Genomic DNA, 21,001 nt, shown 5'->3' with positions numbered 1-21,001 from the left:
CATCCTTCTTCCTGCTTGAGAGAGAAGGAACAGAAATTGAGAATGTCTCTTTTTTACTGGTGGTAGGAGATTTTGTTAATTTGTTTTAGGTCTTGTTTTAGGTCAACTGCTCAGAAACAGAGAGGCTAAACCTACATTTTTGAGCCAAGAAAACAAATGTCCCCGAGTCCACATCTAAAAATGTAGTGTTAATGTTAACCTCTGTGAACACCTCTCGGCCTTTGCCCTCTTTATTTTCAGGAGCTTGATCATCCCCACCTCTTCCAAAGAGCTTAGCCAGCCTTCCAGGCAAATCTGGCAATTAACCACCATCAAAGTGGCCCATGTGAGGTGGATAACAGGTATCAAGGGCAAGATACAAAGCACAGACAAGCAGTATAAACCAAAGGTACACAGGCCTTTTCAGTCATAGACCTTCAAGAAATCCAGTTCATGCTGGAAGTCACAGGGTATGTGGAGAGAGGAGTCTCAACATTCCTTCCGATTCACCAAATTCTAGATACCGGTCAGATCACTGAAGACTGGGCACAAAAACATGTCCGCCTGAGGTCCTCTAGCAACAGGACCAACTGCCCTGGCCAAACAGCATCCAAGAAGTCAGAGCATTTTCACACTCTTCTCTTCTTCCTTTCCTTTGACCAATTTGCCACCAACTGCCAATTTTTCTCCAGCCCTATTTAAGGCCTGATCAGTCAGGTTCTCTTGACTTCGTGCTTTGATTACAGATACCTACCTTGTGGCCTCCCTAGATCCACTCTCCCCCACTGGATTTATTAAACATGAGCTAATGAAATAAATCGGACAGCAGAATCTCGTGAGCCCATCACCACCCCCACACCCCAACCTGCTGGGACTCCAAGCCTGATCTTTGGAGGCACTGCCCCTCTTCCCCTGAGCCTTGCTCATCCAACCTTCCAGCTTTTTCTTATGAAAGGGGGCAGCATGTCCCCACTCACTCAGATCCTGTCCTTCATACCCTCCATCCTCCAGTGAAACCTCCAAAGTATTCCAATCCTCTTTTTTGAACTCACACAGCATTTTTAGCCTCACTATAAAGACAGCAGAATGGGTACAGCAGGGACTCAGAAGTCCAACTCCAGCTCCATCAGTATGAGGCTAAATGACCTTGGGCAAGTTAGTAACCCTTCCCTATGCCTCAGTTTCTTCATCTGTAAAAAGGAGATAATCGTAGCTACCTCAAAGATGTTCGTAAGGATAGCATAAAACCAGACATGTAAAACATTCAGAATAACCACAATCAACATCGGCTATCATGACGCAAAGTGACACTTTATACGCCGTAGTGAAATTGTATACATTATTCTTCAATTTAAAGTACATAAAACTAATACATTAGTCATTTTTTAAAATGCTTTGTGTGTGTCAGTGAACCAGATGTTAATTTCTAGAGCAGCACTACTCAGAGTGTGGTCCAAAACCATTACAGGCCCACAACAAGAAATGTGCAAAAGCTGAGAACGAGCGCTTGGAAACTTTGGCCACTAAATTCAACCAGCATTCCATTTTTCTAGTAATTCATTTTCATCATATATTTATTCAGTGCAACAGACTGAAAGTCAATTTAAAAAAAGAGAAACTGGTCCTTCACCACAGATGTTTTGAGAAGTGCTGTTCTAGAGGAGACAGATAGCAAGCTGCTATTTCTTTTCTACACCCCCACATCACCTAGCACAGTAGGAGGTATACATATATTGAGTACTAAGTAAATGAAAATATAACTTCAAAAACATTTCAATTATTTAATAATGGCTTAAAAGTAGATCTCATGGTAGCAGAAATGTAAATAGTGTCTCCAATTCATAAAGAATCTTTTTTTAAGAGGGAGTTGACATTTAGTCTAAAACTGTCCAAAAAGTAAAAACAGCTCTAACCTCAAAAATATTTTCCATATTGTATACTAACATAGCACTGTGTGGAGCTTTAAAAAAAAATTTAAAAAAAGCAATGTCAATATTAACCTTCCTTGCAGAACTCAGGAGAATGATAAATTATTTCACTCAGCCTTGGACATAGTTTTGATGGGCCCTCATATCTTTAGGTAAACCATCATCTTAGCGAAAAATTTCAACAACATCAGACAAAATACATTTTTGTTAGGTTTTCACTGCTGCCAGTGTCTTAGATAGTCCCAATCTCAATCTCATTAGATTAATCCAGGGACAAAATGACTAGAAAAGCAGCAAAGTCTACCAAATTTTAATCGACAAGGTGGCATTTGGATAGATGAGCTGTGGCACCTTGGATGTACAATGAAGGCTGAGTTTATTCTTGCTGAGGAAAATCTCTGTACATTCCAACTGATGCTAGAAGTGCCTGCAGAAAATTCAAGGTAAACGATGTAAACAGCCCTACCACGCCTCTTTTTCAAAGGCAGCAATCCAGAACACAGTATATATAGAGAAGGCAACACTGTCCTTGGGTCCTCAATCCCCTGGCCCCAGGACCAAGTCAGCCTTGCTCCAGTAGATAATCCCTCTTCTCTCCAGCAATTTTAATCTCTTCCTCTCCCTTAACTGTCCCCAAGATCTACAGACAAGATCAAGTTTATAGATTTGATATACTCCCGATTTACTGAACTTTCTGCAATTCCTCCGAAGATGGTATCCTACTTCCCATCTCTATGCCTCCATTCAAACCCTCTGCCCAGAAGGCCTTGTCACCTGGAAAATATTCACATTTCTGAAGATTTTTCTAATCCCTCCAGAGAACTGACCCCCTCCCTCATTTGTCCTTTCACCACCCCAGTGAAGCTCTGAACATAGGGACTGTCATCTCTTCACTCAAAGTTCCTCAAAGGCAAGAACCGTCTTTATACTTGCTGGCATCCCTGTGCTCTGTACTACATCTTAATTTACCAGGTTCCTAATAACCCTTTGCTAGTGATTGCCTGGTTACCAGATCCTGTCAACAAATATTTAACTCCTACATATACCAGACCCTCACTTTGCCTTTGGCTATCGGTGGGGAATAAAAGCAACATCACGGTCCCTGCTTCATGGAACTTAGCATTGGTTGGGCGAAAGAGCAGATAATAAATCAAAGACAAACTGTGTTGAGTGATGAAGAGCAAACAATTACTTTGCAGTGATAACAGGAATAAGGCAACAAGGCAGGCAGTACCACATGTGCCAAGGTTCTAAAAACAGGGGCTGCTAAACCGTATGTAACTCTCTTCAGGCCGCTCATCACCCCACACCTATCTCCCTCCAACTGTTCTCCTTGAAGTCCTGCTGACTGGGTCCCCAAAAGTCCAGCCCTGGAGAGTTCTAGCCTCAGAGTCAGCCTGCTCTTCCACCTATTCACATAATCCTAACAGATAACCACAGCCATGACTTCAAACATCTATGAACATACATATCACATCCAAATCCAGATTCTAGCTTCCACTACTATACATTTCAAACTGGATTCCCCAGAGGCATCTCAAATCCAAAACATTCAAAAATGAACTCTCTTTCCCCTTCCCCACCTCCCCCACTCTTGGAAAAAAATTAAACACATTCTTTCGTTTTCAATGGTGTGTTAATTTTGGGACCAGCATCAATCTACCTATCCAACTATGTAAACCAGTGGTTCTCCATGTCTAAGACCTCTGCGATTCCCAAGAACTTTCCAACTATATATCTGTGTAAAGCCAGGTTTTCTTCATAGTCTTCAGCCACAACATATTGTAACAGACTGAATGCAGAACTAGATATGACGTTAAAGAGATTGCAAAAATGTAAAACAATTTCATTTTGTTTGGAAAAACAATTGTTCATAAAAAAAATTTTTTTGACATGAAATCAGTTTGTTTTAAAATGAACTAATATATATTTCTAAAATTTCTCAGTTTTTATTCCTAATACAGTAAATATTGAGATATATCCTACGTAAACAAAAGCTCCATGGGGTCCTCAAAAAAGTTTAATGTTGTAAAGGGGTCCTAAGATTAAAAAGTTTGGGAACCAGTGGCCTAAGCTAAAAATGTTGGTATATTCTTATTCCCATCTCTCTCTCTCTTCCACTTTGTCAATCCTGCCATTCAAATGTCTCTTAAATCCTCTCCTCTCTCTTCCCAAGCTCCCCAACTTCCACAGGCCAAAAAACAGACTTCTAAATGATAGCCATACCAAATCCAAGAACCTGTGAATGTTACCTTACTTGGAAAAAGGGTTTTTGCAGATGTAATTAAGTTAAAGATCTTGAGATGAGATCATCCTAGATTATCTCAGTGGGCCCTAAATCCAATAACGAGTGTCTTTATAAAGTGTTTCTTATAAGAAACACTCAGAGAAGAACAGACACACAGAGAAGGCAGCAACATGGACTTGGAGGCAGAAACTATAGACTGACGTGGCCACAGAGAAGCCAAGAAACACCTGGATCCACCAGACGCTAGAAGAGGATTCTCCCCCTAGAGCCTCCAGAGTGCGACCCTACTGACACTTTCTTCGGGATTCTGGACTCCAGAACTTTGAAAGAATAAATTTCCATCATTTTAAGCCTCCGGTTTGTGGTAACTTGTTATGGCAACCACAAGAAACAAATACATCAACCCTTAGGCCTGGAATGTTAGTGACCACCTAACTAGTCAGTCTTTACCTCAACGTGACCCTCAGAGCCACAGTCCTTCAAACTGCAGCCCTTAGTAACCTTAAATCCCATTTCCTTAACACCCTTAACACCTCCACAATATCCAAATGCCTCAACACAGCATACAAAGGTCCCCGTAACTTGATCCCATCTTTCTTTCCCACTCCAACCCAGCTCCCCTACACCTGCACGCTCTATACCATGCCTCAGGCCCAGAGCCCAAGTTCCTTCAGTCCTGTGACTGTATATGCTGCTCCCTCTTCCAAGAACTACTTTCTTCTCACATCCTTGGCCCCATCCACTCCTATACATGCTCCAGTCTCAGACTCAAAAATCTCCTCCTGTTACGTCCTGTTAAAAATTGAGCCACTCTCTCTTGCTTCTGTAGCGCTTTGTACACTCCTCTCAAAGAATATCTGAAACTTTATACTTCTCCTTCACAAGTCCATAACTCCTTCTAGACCAGGGTTTCTCAACCTCGAGCTACTGACATTTGAAGCCAGATAATCCCTTGTTGTGGAGGGCTGTCCAGAGCAATGGAGAATGTTAGCAACATCTCTGACTTCTACCAACTAGATTCCACTGGCAGCGTGTGTGTGAGTGTGTGCACATGTGCGCACACACACAGTTATAACAACTCAAAATGTCTTCAGATGCTGCTGATGAAAGGGAAGGGGTATCACCCCCAAGTAAAAATCATTTCTCTACATTGAAGTCTTTGGTGGCTCAAGACCATATCCAATACTCCTAGCATTTGTCTAGTCTTACATTCATTCATAAAAGAAGGTAGGCACTGTGTTCAAAGCCAGGGACACCATAGAAAACAAAAGTCTTGGGCCCTGTGATCATGAAGCCACTGTAGGCAAACAACTGAATTTGTTTGGCATGCATACATATGGTAATGTTTCATTACATGGAAAATAAAACCCAGGGGCTAAAATGTTTTCTCCTCTCCTCAGGGACATAACATTGCGTAACTAAGGGGGATCCACTCACATGGAATGCTCTTTAAGTGCTTCTCCCCAGAAGTGGGCAAGTGGTACAGCTTGTGTGTTTTTATCTCCAAAACAGCTACCCATACATAAAGGAGTATCTCAACCAACAAAAAGAAAACTTGATAAAAACTATGCCCAACACACACAGCCCACAAATGCCAATGCTAGAACACTCTTCTACACCAGAGGACATAGACAGGACTGGGAACCTTCCACCAAAAACCACAAAGACAAGAGTGCCTGAGCTTCAGGCATATTCTTCCCTCTGCCCAGGAGACACCACATAAGATTCCGACAAGCTCTGAGAAGACCAAATGGTGACCTGAATAGTCCTCAGCTCTCGCAGAGGCACTAGGTGCCTTAAAATGCAGAGCAATGCTCATTGCCAGGGCAACATGAAGGTGTTTACCAGAAGCGGAGGCAATTTACAGAGGGGAGGCCAAGTAAAGGTGCAAGAACAAATCAGGGCACATAAGTGCCTGGCCCAGATCTGCCTTAACAAGTCACTTTAACATCTCTGGGGCTCAATTTCCTTTTGTACCAAATGACAAAATTAGAACAACCCATCCCTAACTTCCTTTCTAGATCTAAACATACCTGGTTTTCCCCCAAAATGGTACAAATCCACAGAATCTCCCACTCCAAACAAAACAAAACAGGGCTCTCCCCACTTCCCACCAGAACTCTTTTTACTAAAAGTAGAAATAAATACAGGAGTCGTTTCCACTTCCCCTCCGCTTCTGACAGTACCCGGCAAGACTTACAGTGCTGCCTGACGGACGCCTTGCAGGCACTGTGTCTCTTGCTGTATATTCAAGAAGCCAGAGAGTATGAGACTTCCGGGAGTGTGTATTCTCTGAAAAAAAAAAAGGGGGGCTCATGCTGTGATGATTTGAAGGTGTCAAAATTTATATAGGAAGAACCAGTAACATTTGAATGCTTTCTGCTATGAGAAATTGACAACTGGTCCAACAATGGCTTAAACCACGTGGAAGTCTATTGTTTACTTAACAAGAAGTCCCGGGAGAGGTGGTCCCAAGGTCAGTTTAGTAGCTTTTACCATTTCATAAAGCCACACAATCACCTCCTCTTGTGTTGGCTTTTCATCCATAGGCTTGTAGCCTTATGGTCACAGAGAGGTGCTCTAGCTCCAACTCACATCCTCTTACTACTTTTCCAAAGATAGGAAATTAAAGAGCTATCAGGCATTGAGAGAGAACACTCTTCCCCTGTGCCTGCACTTTTTTCAGTGAGGAAAAATTCTTCTCCAGAAGTCCTGTAATAGGTTTCCATTAAATCTCTAGCTGTAATTAAGTCATCTGATCACTCCAACTTGCAAGAGAGGATAGAAAAGTAAAGATCTGGCTTAAAAAAAAAAATTGTAGGAAGCAGATAAAGGAAACCTCGGATAAGAATGACGGTGAAGTAGCCAACCAAGTGTTTGTCACATACAACTAGACTGAGTGGTGTGCTGGCTAATGCTTTACAATCAGCTTTCAAAAAAACAAAAAACCCTAATTCGAAGCGTTTGCCAATTTCCTTGGTGAAAATACTCCTATTATGCCAGATTTCAAGCTTCCAACATAATATTAACCAGTTCGCGAAATTCTTAAAATTTTAATAATCAACTGGTACAAGCCTGCTCCTGTACACCAGTGAATTTATACATCGCATTTGGTAATAAGTTTATAATACTCCTTCATATTTAAAACACTATACATGGTTCGGTAGTATTCTCCACAGTTCATAAATGAGGAAAATGACAGAGCACCCCAAATCACATAGCACAAGTAGCAGAGCTTAATTTCACATAAGAGCCCTCCCTCACTCCAGCCTCACCACACTTTGAGCAGCATTAGGTACATAAGCATCTGTATTGACAACCCTGCAAAATCTCTCTGCCTATGCATCAGCTAAAGGGGCTCTAGCTTGGTTTGGAACTCACAACAAAGACTCATACCTGTAAACTCAAAGTTATTTAATAATTATCTTTAAGTTATTTCCTCTAATGACAGTAATAGTGCATGTTTATTGTGATAGCTTGAAATACAAGTTAGTATAAAAATGAAAATAAAAATCACCCTTAATCCCATCCTCAAGAGATAATTGTTTGCATGTGGATGATAATCCTTCCAGATTACGTAGACATATATCTTTAAAGTAGAAATCATGCTATTTTGTAACATGACATTCTTCTTTTTTTCCTATGGAGAAATAAAACAGTATATCGAATTCTCCTGTCATCATCACCCAGCTTCAGAAATTATCTAAAGACAATTAAAAGTCCGAGTGTTTCCACATTCTCTTCTCAGGGAGGAGTGTGTAGGAGGCAGTAACCTCCCTCTGTACGTCCCTGAGATTTTTTTTCCCCCTACCTGGCTTTTCCCACTAAGACCCTGATGTCAGCTTTTCTCCAAGCTAAGTCAACCAGCTCCTTTCAGTGCTGCTCAGAGAGCACTACTAAAGGTAACTGTTCATCATGCTCACTCTTTAAATGGATCCCTCCAACTAACTCCCGCCCAGTCCGTCAAGAAGCCTCACAGTAGACTCAGAAGCTCATAAAGGAGAGCTTCAGAAGAAATATATCACAATTCTTGGAGTTTCCAACTTCCACTTACTCCATTCTTCTACTTCTGCTTTGTTTTCACATGTACGTGCACACATCCACAACAGGCACTTTTAACTGGTTTAACTAAAATCCAAGGATTCTGTTCATCTTCCTCTCTTTCCCTACTTAGTCCTCAGCCAATGCAATCTGCCTTTCAGACTTCACTTCCTGGTCCTCCAGCTCCCTTAAAGAATCACATTTCATTTACACAAGTGCCAATCCAAGTGAAATACCCAGCTGACTAAAAGATGGTGGCTGTACCCCCAAATTAACAGCTTTGCATATATCCCCAAAGAGCCCAGTTGAGAGCCCAGACCCAGAATCAAACTCTGCAGCCCAGAACAAGTTCAAAGAACATTCTCGTGGGACAAAGCAAGAGCTGCTCCCCTGTGCCCCAGTTTAGCCAAGTGCATGCAGGAGGGAGCTGTGGATATTTAAAGACCAAGGCATAGAATTCTGCTCTGCTATAAATCATGTACAGCTGACAGAAAACAAGCCTATGCTGGGAACCATGGGTGTTAAAACTTCGGGAGAGAAAGTAGTTAAATGTGCACTATTTTGTACCAAAAGGTACTAATACTTCGAATAGTATATTTGTCTAAATTTTAAAATACATCAAATAGTGAAAGCAGGTAGGAGTAAGGGGGAGTCTGGTCTGTGATGTTCTCTAAGATTCTCAAACTTCCAGTGATTAGAAATCACCTGGAGAGTTTGTTTAAAATGCAAATTCCTCAACCTCCTCCCAGAAATACTTACTCAGCAGGTCTGGGTGGAGGTGGGGCACTATATATATGCATTTTTAACAAGCATCTTTGCTTCTGCTGCAGGTGTTGGCAGACCCTGAAAAATAACTACCACCTGAGTTCCTCCTCTTTGGCCACAAAGTGTGGGTAGCAACACTTTTGTGAGCAGCAGGGCCTTTGACCCAGTGCTTCCTACATGGATTCTGGCCTAAGAGTCTCATGAGGCAAGAGTGAAACACACAGTGCCCTTCCCAGAACACTGGTAGTCAGGCAGGTCTCTGATGGCCAATTAATCTCAAGAGGAAGCTTTCTCCCTAACTACCTCTGTCTTTTGGTCCCCCAGGCAACTGGCCAACCTGTCCTCTCTTCCCACAACTTTATCAACATCCTCCCTCTCAAAGATTATAAAGAAACAAATTTTCACTTCCCCTCACCCCATATTTCCAGCTGTCTCTAAAATAAGCATTTAATGTTTTACGAGTTTTAGATGCTAACAAGAACAGTCTTTACCAAAATAAAATGTGCACTGGGAGAGTTAAATGTTATAAATACTCACAATTGCTCAGTAAGAGTTCTTTCTGTATTTTACTAATTTCTTTGAGAACCACTTACTGAGCACCTACTCTAATCACTTGGCAGTTCACAACTGTGGACACCACAGACAAGCCCGGCTCTTATGCGGCCTGCATTCAGGTGTGGAAGGAAAACCATGGAGAGAATAAGCAACCTTATAATGGACTTTCAGACAGTGACAAGCACTATAAAACATTAACACAAGGTAATGAACTAGCAACGATAAGGAAGATGGGTTACAAGGAAGACCTCCTTGGTGAGGGAATCTCTAAGAGTCAAATGACAGGACATATGACTGTAGGGACAGCAACAGACAGGCACCTAGACACAAAAAAGCTTGACTTGTTGGAAGAGAGAAATGACCAGTGGTCCTACAATACAGCCAGTAGGAGGATGAGCAAGTCAGGAAAGGGTGACTCAAGGTCCAAAGGCCAGCTCTCCAAGGGTCTTGTGGATATTACTGTAAGTACAATGGGAAGCCCCGGGATCATTTAGCAAGGAAGGGATGATACTAATAGTAGCTGGCCTGTACTGAGCACTGTCTGTGTGCCAGGCACGGTTCAAATCTCATTTTATCTTCCCAATAAGCCCATAAAGTAGAAACAAATATGAATCCCATTACATAGGTAAGATCTGAGTCAAAGTGGCAGTAAGTTATAGAGCCAGAACTCAAAGCCAGGTGGTCTGGCTACTGGCTGTGGTTACAGAAGAGAGCAGGGGCCAAGTCGGTAGGGCCTTGACAACCTCCGTAAGGAGTCTGAGTTTTATTCCAAGTGTAATGGAAAGCCACTGGAGAGGGACTGAGACTTCCTGACTCACTCCCTTAGATCTGAACTAAGACAGAGCACATCTTCTGGGAAAAGCCCACCAAACTCTGGCTGAGTTGGCTGCTAAACCAAACTACTGCAACTTTAGCCAGACACAGAAGTCTAATCCTGCCCTACCTGCTTCAGCAGAGCTCTCTAGCCCCCTGCAGCACTGGATGTCTTCTCTCTAGGCCAGGGTTCGCAAATACAGCCCAGACCAGTAGCATCAGATCACCTGGGATCTTGTTAAAAATGCAGATTATGGGGCCTCATCTCATACCTACTGAATCTGAAAAAAACAACCTTCTGTTTCCAATGAACCTTACTGCTGTTCTGGGTTATCCAGATGCAGATACTACCACAACCACTCACCCTTATTCCCACCCTAACCCCTCCCAAGTCATGCTGTACTTGTCCATGGGCAGCTTCTGCACTGCACACTAAACCATCTTCCCCTCAGACTCTGCTGGTAGGGCTCTATGGCTTCTGGTTCCTGAAAAATCTCACTATTACCCCAAACTCTTTTCTAACTAATTTGATTTCCTAAGAGTATTTATTATTCAGCTGTCTGGGCCGCTTCCACCACAGGGTAAAACTCTTCCTTCCTACTTCTAGAGTTTAATTTTGCTTTCAGCTTTGTAGCCTCCAAAGTAGACGTCAAAGATAATTTCTGCTTTAACCTAGACTTTCCTTAACACCTCAGTCATCGGATTTTCTCTTTTTATTCATTCATTCCCACTTTCATTCATACATTCCAAGTAGTCATGCCCTCAGCATCCCAAGAACTAACTGCACTAGATGCCAGGTATTTCAGTGATGCCTGAAACAGCTCTCATCCTTGAAACTGCCCCTTTAAGAGGGATGGCAAGATGCAAATAAATACATATTCACGGAGGCCATTGGGCTGAGACCTAAATGATGAAGAGGCAGGCCTGACAGTAGTTTGTAACAGAAAATTTCTGAGTGTTGAATTCTTGCCAGACTCTGGTCTAAGTGCTTTACATGTATTATCCATGTAATCTTCCAACAATTCCATGCCCACCCTGGAGAAGGGCATACTGAGGCACAAGAAGGCTAGAAGTATGTAAATAGCAGAGCCAGGATCTGAACCCAGGCAAACTAGCTCTAGAGCCTATTCTCCTACCACAGGCTAAGGTGAGAAGAGCAGGGTGAAACAGTGGGGGTGATAGGCAGACAGGTGTCGGGGCAGACAGAGTAACATGTATAAGAATTCTAGGGTAGAGAAAAGTCAGCCCAAAGCAGAAAGAAAGTCAAGCATATTGGTTAAACTGGATAACAGCGAATGGATTGGAAATATACTTGGTAACTGGACTAGATCAGATGTTCTGATAGATGTATTATGACGTGCAATGGAGAAGGAATCAAGGATGACTCTTAATTTTCTGATTCCCTATTTTTACAGCTTGATGACAGTCTACATTTCCAGAGAGCAAAGTATTATAACCCAATATATGATAAAGTGCCACGCACTGCTGATCCATAGCACTGTCGCCAATGAACATAACCAGTCCATGACCAGGTTAAGGATTGCAGCTCCTCCTCTCCCCTCCCCCTCCATACTTCTCTGCAAGGGGCATTCATTTCAAGGGTTCCATCCTATCCCCTGGAAACTATTTTCCAGAACACTATTAGCAATGGTTAACAACAATAAAAAGTTATAGTTACAGTAATAATAGCTTCCACCAAGAGGAGGGTTTTTCTCATGCAAATGTAATGCTAATTTAGAACCTGGGTTCCCAAATTTTTCTGAAAAGCACAATTATATTAAAGAACAAATGAGAAGTTATGCAACTTGCCCAAGGCCACACAATGAGAGGTGGAACCAGAATCCAAATGCAGGTCTTCCAACTTGGAAGCCCACACTACTTCCATTAAATCAGTATTTCCCACAACGTGGGACACAAATCTCTAATGGAACATAATAGTGGTTTTAGTTGCACAGATGAACTTTTTAAAGTTTTAATATTATGGTCTCATTTTAATACATATAACCGTGTGTGTGATATCAGGTAAATAAAAATTAAAAGTTATATATACATTTTATATGTGATATACATGTCACATCAAATCCATGATTTCATGTGTATACATGAAATGTAAAAAGTTTCTTAAAAGTTAATTTAAAGAAATCATTAGAATAAAAGAGCAAGTGATTCAGGGATAGAGTAGAAATCCTAAGGCAACACATAAATAAGTGAAGTTTGTGAGACACTGCTCACCACACCACCACCCAAGAACAGCCAAGCACCTGTTCATTTTGTACTCAAATTTGGCTATAGTCACACAAAACTCTAACTCTGCTCCAGAAAGATAAAATGTGGCTGCCTTGGGGTGAAAGGGAGTAACACTGGTACAACACGACTTAGCATAAATCATCCTTAACACAGTATTGGTCTTGACATATATTTAGTGGTCCGACTCCCCTGCTTATTCACCACATATCTTGATTAAGTCAGGTAGCTTTCCTGGGCCTCAGTTCACTTTGTCAAAAAAAAAAAAAAAAGTTTATATGTGTATATATATGTGTGTGTATATATACACACACACACACATATACATATATATACACACACACATATTAAAAAAAAGTAGACTCTAAGGTAACTTCCACTTTTTAGAATTCCATAAAATGTTGTAAGATCCTGAAATCCCAAATTATTTTTCCCAGAACCATAGAGGCCCCAATCTTGAATGAGTGTCAACCTGAGGAATAACAATGCTAAGCCCACATGGCATCCAGGCCACCATCCCTTAACTGGGAAGATACTACCAATTATGCGGCCCTCAGAAAGATGTAGGATGACATTAATCACCATATGATAAAGGTCAGCCAATCAATGTCCCTGTCCCAACCAAAACTTTAAGAATTTCCTGCCACTCATTTTTAACTTTCTTTACACTTGCTCCTTAGTGTCTGTTATTTCCAGTCCTTAACAATTAGCTTTATTCTGGGTCAGAATAGCAGGGAGAAAGATGGGTGGGAAAGAAACCTGCAAAATCTCATCAAAACTCGTATCCTCATGTAAAGCCTCAGCTGAGAACCACCAGTAAAACCTTTCCAGCTTCAATCTGAATTACTCCACGGATGCTCAAACATGTTTAACGTGCTAAACCTCTAAAAGAAGTTGTCATTCCTTATTTTTCAGAAACATTAACAAAACAGTTTGGCCAGAACATTCTTTCTCTATTTCTGAAATAGATACATTTATCAAAAGGGAATTCTTAAGGACCCCTCCTTGCCTTCTTTACAAAAAGCCCTTTCTGTGATGTCAGTAGGCCCGTAAACTTTGAATAGTTTTTAGATTCCCAGAAAGAGAAGTTCTGAAATATGCTCAATTCATGTTTAGCTGAAGAAAACAGGATGGGTGGGTGGGCTGCAACTGGCAAACTCAGAAAGCACAGCTGGGTAGCAGGTGATCTTTAAAATAAAAAAGGCAAATCCCTGAGCAAATTATGTAGCCAAGAATAATCATTATAACTGGAGAGTTGTTACATAATTACTTGTTAACTACTGACAAACACATACATGGCTACAAAATACCATGGTTACTCTAGTCACTGAAGCTAGCGTACCTAGTACAAGAGTCAAGGTTTCTCCAATTAATTTCATTCAAAAAAAAAAAAAGCAATCCCGGTTCCTATTCCCTTCCAAAGTAACCCAATTGCTTTTACATATACAAAACAGCCTCCGACGATTAAGCCAATCACCTCCAGGGACGAAATCAGTGTTTCCCCTAAATATTGATTTTGAATGAGGAGAGAGGCCACAGAAAGAAGTACATTCAAAGAGCTAAACGTGTATCACCTCGATAAAAACGACTTCACTCCAAACTGGAAACTCTGAACAGAAAAGGTCCCCACCCACCCCCACACACACCCGTCCCTACTCAGCTAGCGCAAAACCCAAGACCTGTGTCGGATGCACTGCATTCCAACATTTTTCAAAAAGTTTACGAGGATTTAACGAAGCGGTGGAGAGAAAAATAAAGCAGGCAGAAGCGGGGAAGAACAAGCAGGAGGGTTTCGGCAAAGAAGCAGATGAAGCGCCCGGCAATGCCGTGCAAGGCCGGGTAACTGAGAAGCGACCCTGAACTCGAAGAGCAAGCGTCCCAGTGGAGCGCGGGGACTGACAGCCGCTCGGTCTCCGCTGCCAGGGGTCTTCCAGCCCTGAGCCCGGCCCCCGCCGCCAGTCCCCTCCCCGACCCTTCCCCCGCTGCACCGCCGTTGCCCGCTGGGCCAACTTGGCCCGAGGTCAGCGCTGCGGAGCGCGGCCCCCGTTGCCTGGGAGGCCGCCGGCGCCCTTACCTCCTTCTGCTTGGGGTCTTGCGGATAGACGTCCGGCGGCCCGAGTCGGGGGCGTTTCAGCGGTCTCTGCTCATAGCTGAGAAGCCCGAAGGCGGCCATGATCTCTCATGTTAACCGGCGAAATGAATGAGAGTTGGAGCTGGAGCAGCCGCCTCTGAGCACCAGGGAGCAGCACTTGCAGACAGACTCCGTCTCTCCCCCTCCTCGCTCGCTCGCTCGCTCGCTCGCTCGCTGTGGCGCTGCAGGCAAGAATAAAGCAGGTTGGATGCTGCCGCTGCCAGGCACGCAGACACGCACTGATGGGGGCAGCCTTCGGCGGGCACCCGGCTGCGCAGGAGCCCCGGGACGCACCGCTCCTGTGGCGGCGGCGGAGAGGCTGAAGGTCTGCCTGAGTCCTCCGCAGCGCCTGCCTCCGGTCCCCCCTACCCTGTCCCCAGGGGGAGGAGCAGCTGATAGGAACGTGTGACTTTTTTCACCAATGGACCCAAACCCAGGCCAGCCTGGCTCAGGGCGCGGGGTGGGGGAGGGGCACGGGGGGGAGAAACTTTTCTTGGCGCCCAGGCGGTGGCCCAAGTGCTCGCCGCAGGCAAGGGTGGCCCTCGGATCCAAGGAAGAGACTGCGGAGCGGCCCGCCCCCGCCCCTCTTCTCGTCAGGGATCCTTCTGCGCCGCCACGCGCCCGGCAGACCCCGCCACCCGGGCGCGGACCCGGCCCGGGCAGAGAGAGAGAGAGGCCTGGTGGGGATGGGGGAGGCAAAGATGCGGACGGTGGGGAAGCGGCGGGGTGCCTCCTAGACGCCCGCTGGGCTCCGGTGGCGCATAGGCGCCTCCGGGCAGGCGCCGAAGCGCGCAGCTGGCGGTCGCGGCGGCTAGAGGGGGCCGTGCTCACGGTGGCGCGGGGCCGACTTAACCCTTTGCTGCCCCTCCAGTGGCTGGGGGAGGGGGTTAGGAGGTTTGACTGTGAGCGCCGACGGGGACAGCCAGCCCACAGGCGTCCCGGGCTCCTCCAGCCTGCCGCCCTCCCCCGCGGCCGCCGCCCCTCCTCCCACCCCCACCCCCATCCCCAACAGTTTACCTGTTGGTCCCCGCCTAGTGGGCAGGGGCCGGCGGCAGCGGCAGTCCGGCGACCGCAGCCTCCATGATTCGGGTTGGGATGGGGGCGGTCGGGTTTGATTTTATTTGTAAGGTATCAGTCTCGTCCGGGAGAGCTCCGGGGACGCCGCGAAGTTTGCCACTGTCTGGGGGCGGCGGGCGACGCCGGCTCGCCGCCGGCGGCGTTCTCGCCCCCACGGCCCCGGAGCGCGAGCTTCCGAGTTGGCGGACGGCGGCGCGGCGGCCGCACTGAGCATGCCCAGCTCGGCGGCCGGACCGCGGAGGAGTTGGCTGCGAGCGCGCTCCGATCCGCCTCTCCGGGTTTTCGCAGCCGCAGAGCGCGCAGCCCGCGGGCCCCGGCGCCAGGACCGGCCCTGGGGTGAATCCTGGCGAGGGAGCGGGCAGCCCCAGAACCCTCTCTGGGTCGCGGGCAGTGCTTTCTGCCTCGACCTCTCCTAAGGTCGCTGTCCCAGTAGCCTGAGCCGGAAATCTCACCTGCGCCGGGCGTGTGGAAGGAGGGAGGTGATCCTCCAGGGGAGACTCTAGTCCTTCAACCCGCCCGCGCACCCGCTCGCTTCGGGGCGCGAGCACCAAGATGCTGGGCCACCTGCCGCGAGCGCTGAGAAAGCAGAGCTGCGTGGGCGGGCCGGACCTGTCCCGAGAGACCCCACGGGAAGTGCTCCCGGGAGGATGCGCTCGCACTTGGCCCAGAATGATGGCTGCCATTTATGGAGCCCTTGCCTGATGCCAGGATCTTGACAGTAAAGCTCTGTATCCTTAAAAGAAATCTTACAAGGTTTTACCATACCTTTTTACAGACAGAGAAATTGACTCAGCTCAGGAGGAGGTCTAGTGAATTGCTCAAAGCTAGGAAACTACCTCTGCCTGATCCAAAGTTTCTGACCTATTCTCCACGACTTGGGTTTGAAAGGACTGGGTTCCTTAACTGCCTTTACCTGATTGTGTCACATTCCCCATACCTGGAGGAATTTCTCAGACCCTATGGTTCCATCCTCTACAAGATGGTGTGAGCAGAATCTAACCCAAACAGCACCTGGAACGTAGTAGGTGCTCAGGAAATGTTGGCCATATCTGAGTATCTACTTACCTCTGCTGACTTAAAGCTGAGGGAAGGAAGAAAAGGGTAGATAAGAGGATGGCAATGTGATAGAGGCCGATGCCTTACTCCTGGCCCTCACATAGTAGCACTTCCCAATGCAGACTGAGGCCAAGTTGGGTCTGTAGTTTTGAGCTTCTTTACTCAATAGAAGCAAGTACTTTGAGAAGTTACCCTCCACCAGGAGGCATTTCCTGTCCACCTTCTGCACCCTGCCCCAAGAACTTCTCTTCCACTAATACCCTGGGTGTAGCTTCCAAGCTGAACTTGACCCTGTGATATAGGCATTTATCAAATCTAGCTTCCTTGCTCGAAAAAAAGGTATCTCACTTTATTAGAAAAATTATCAAACATACCAAAAAGCAGAAGGAATGCTATAATGAACCCCCAAGCTGTGACAGTTATCAAAGTTTTGCCATTTTCATTTCATCTCCCCCATCCTCAACACATGGACATACACTGGAGAGAACAGTTATTCATTGTTCTACCTGGGCACACAGCATGGAATCTAGCACATAGTGGGTACTCAAAAAAGAGTTTGTTGGCTGGTGGGATGGAAGATAGATGGGTATGTGGGTGGCTAGATCGCTAGTGGTACTTTGGGGTACCTTGTGCTGATACCCTAGTCTGATGGGAGATTTAACCTATATTCTTCCCTCGTATACTTAGGCAAGAGCCTCCACCAGGCTTCCACAGAAGAAAAACTTTAGAAGCACTTACCTAACCATAAAGATTTTATTTTAAAACCAAACTATGTTAGTAATATGTCTCTAGGGTATGAGAAAGAGACAGCTCTCCCACTATTAGTTTCTATTCCAGCTTTCTTAACTCTCTTGTTCTGAGACAGTCTGGCATGGATTCTTTGGGCCCTCTCAACATTTAAAAAAAAAAAAAAAAGTGAAATTAATACGTTCAAAACTCATGTAATTCCTCAAAAATCATTCTTTCACTACATGGACTTCCCAAAGGCATTTGGCTCCCTCACCCTGGCATTTGTGCTCTTCAAAATCCACCCCCACCTACCAATCCAACTTTTTCTCCTTAATCCTGGCCCCAATTAGCTCTCACTCCTGCTTCCAAATATGGATTTCCCAGGCCTTTTATTTTCCGACAGCCACCTGGGGACAGTCTTTAGAGACTGGACTATATGAAGCCCACCTGTACAAAGCACAAACTCTTGAGATACAAGATGATTCTTTATTTCTTTCAGTACCCTTAGCACTTAATTTTCATTTTAACACCTCATCATTTATTGAATTTATTGGCATGCATTCAGATATGCTGCACAGAATAGTCTTGTTTCTCCATCCTCACTTTACCTTCTTGCTCTCCATCCATTCCAGAGTTAATCTACCCTTACTAAAGCCAGTTAACATGATGGGTTTAACATGGAAGCCACTGTATTCTATGCTGTGCTTGAATTTCCCATCACAGTGCTGGTTAACACAGCTGATAGGCACAACTTCTTCTTGAATTATGGGAGTCTCATTTGCTACTGTTCCTAGAAAGCTACTGTTACCTGTCTGTGGCCTGTTAGGAACGGGGCCGCACATCAGGAGGTGAGCGGCAGGGGAGTGAGCAAGCTTCATCTGTTTTTGCAGCTGCTCCCCAGTGCTAGCATCACCACCTCAGCTCCACTTGAGATCATTAGGCATTAGATTCTCAGGAGCACTGGTACCTGGTGCCAAAAAGGTTGAGGACTGCTACTAGGTAGGGCATCTTATCTTTACCTGGCTAATGACACCATCACCAGTCCACCACCCCCCCACCCCCCCAGCCCCAGTCCCAGGCCTGGGAATAGTTTGCATGGAACAGGAATACCCAGAGAAAACCACAGGCTCCTCAGACAGATCTCTGCTTTGACCTCAGTCTAGTAAGAAGAGGTGAGTTCAGACACCTGAGGAAGTTTAGTACAGCTGGTGAGGGAAAGGGATTGAAATGTAGCCTGAGAAAGAGGATGATAAATCATTTTAAGCATATGAGACTCTATCCTACAAGTATGAAGCTAACTCCCTAGGGCTGCTTTTGTGAGTTGACAATTGTTTAAAAGCTGACGCTTTTTCTTGGGACATGTCCAAAGGCTTCTCAAAGACCTGTCAGCATCAGGAACTTCCCTAGCTGATTATGCTCCCTCTGTCAGGCCTGGTTTTCAGAATTCTGCAAAGAGTCCCCTCATAGTTGGGACTCCTTTTGTACTCTTGGGCAATGTTTCTTTAATATGGCAAGTTCCTTTTAGAAGGCTCATGACTGGCTTTCTCTCCCTATGTTTGGTCTGCAAGAAACACACAGATGTCCTTTGTCTGCACATACTCTAGTGCAAGCATTTTCTCACTAGCCTACTCTCCTTGGCCACCATGGATGCATTCTGCAAGCCACAGTTCTTTACCTTCAATGTTCTCCAGTCTGGGTCAGTGGACATATGTCAAGTGGTCAAATGCACAAGATGTCAAGTGGTTTTCTCAAATCTCTTTCCATGAGGCTTGATGTGAGGAATACAATTTCTTTGGCTAAAGGCAGAGACACCATCATATTTATAGAAATTTCAAAAAATTAGATGAAGAAAGGCTAGGAGCGGAGGCAGAGTGTTGACCCATCAGAAGAAGAATGCTCCTATTATCCTATATTTCAGATTTAGAAGGTGAAGTTCAAGAGGTGAATTAACTGATTCAAGACTATTGAGTTAGCAAGTGGCAAAGCCAGGATCAAACCTAGATCCCTCTGACTCTCCATCCCACACTTATTATTGTCAGTGTGCTATGTGTATTAATTATCATTTATACAACACGTATAAAAGTGTGCCACAGAATATAGGTCTGGTTTAAGAGAAGCAAAACTCCCAACAGCTCGCTCTGGCATAGAGCATGCTTCCACTCAAGTGGAAAGAAACAATTCTCAGTGTAGAGCCTATAGGTGAAGTAATTAACATTGCTGGGTTTCCCCATGGGACTGATGCTTGTCCAGGTGTATATATGTATATATCACTTTGTTTTGTTAATAGAGTGTCTATAAGCAGTCTTGCTTATTTTCAGTTTTTCTTATATCTTCATTACATGTAAATGTATCTATTTTATGCCTATTTCTAAATCAAAAAAAAAAATTCTTTCTTTTAACCTCGTAAGGAAAAGGAAAACTGAGAATGACTTGAGAAGGTGGGTCAGGATAGAGAAAAAAGAAATGGAGGATTAATTTTGGGCCATTTTAACCCATTTTAATATAGTCTTTAGGCTACTTAGAGAGATGTAAAGAATACACACATTAAGACTCCTTAAAGCAGCACCAACAATAGAATTATATTGCCAGCCAAATACATGCTTTTACATTTTCTAGAAGCCACATTAAAAAAGTAAAAATATATGAAATTAATTTTAATACATTTGCTTAAGCTAAGATAGCCAAAATATTGTTATTTCAATATGTGATCAATTTTCTAATATATTAATGACATATTTTACATTCTTTTTTTATACTAAGTCTTAGAAATCTGGTGTGAATATTGTATTTACAACACATCTCATTTCAGACCAGCCACATTTCACATGTTCAAAAGTCACATGTGAGTAGTGGCTACCATATCAGTCAGCTCAACTCTAAAGTGATGTTTCAGTCCTAGTGAACCTGTAACATGTGGGATCTTAGATCACAGAGGAAGCAGATGAGTTTCCAAATTAAAACAACAAAAAATAATGAAAGGAATAAAACAACAGAATGCTGAAGAAGTAAAGAAGAAAACTAAAGACAACTTGGGAAGACAGAGGATACCCAAAAAGCACTTACTTGCTAAACAGATGGAAGTGTGTAGCAGGGAAAGGACGTGGGAAAAAAAACTCTGAGGACTGAAAAATCAAAAGATGTAATAAGAGATTTTTGAACTACAAAACTGAACCAATGACAAGGCTAAAGATTTAACTTCATTCACCAGCAAAATAGTGCCTGCCACATTTACAAAAAGGCCTGTTGGCTAGTCACATATTCAGCTTTTCAGCGCCAGACTCTTGGTAACATCCTCAGAGTTGTTCAAAGCTCAGACACATGCTAAACAAAGTCAAGAAAGATTTTATTAGGAAATCAGAATGTCAATTTTTTGATACACAGGAATAGGGACTAAAATCAGTATATCCCCTCATTCAGATCACCCCCTTGCTTGTT

General features: G+C 44.2%; 1 protein-coding gene across 23 annotated transcripts in view; it reads right to left on the bottom strand.

Annotated features, from left to right (window-relative positions):
• Window positions 1-15,976, bottom strand: part of MED12L (mediator complex subunit 12 like) — a 317,720-nt gene extending 301,744 nt beyond the window's left edge. For 6 of the 23 annotated variants that reach the window (XM_023519941.1, XM_023519949.1, XM_023519945.1 and 3 more), the window contains exon 1: window positions 6,356-6,575. In XM_023519941.1, the coding sequence (XP_023375709.1) occupies window positions 6,356-6,472 (117 nt within the window). In that variant the 5' untranslated portion in view covers window positions 6,473-6,575. Of the gene's footprint in view, window positions 1-6,355; window positions 6,579-14,647; window positions 14,887-15,721 lie in introns of those variants that run through there. The other 17 variants (XM_023519947.1, XM_023519961.1, XM_023519962.1 and 14 more) reach the window with 8 other exon arrangements.
• Between the last annotated feature and the right edge of the window lie 5,025 nt (window positions 15,977-21,001).

This window comes from Pteropus vampyrus, unplaced genomic scaffold (genome assembly GCF_000151845.1).
Source record: "Pteropus vampyrus isolate Shadow unplaced genomic scaffold, Pvam_2.0 Scaffold242, whole genome shotgun sequence".
NCBI lineage: Eukaryota > Metazoa > Chordata > Mammalia > Chiroptera > Pteropodidae > Pteropus > Pteropus vampyrus.
Note: the sequence above shows the minus strand (reverse complement) of the source record. Positions and strands in the feature narration are given on the sequence as shown.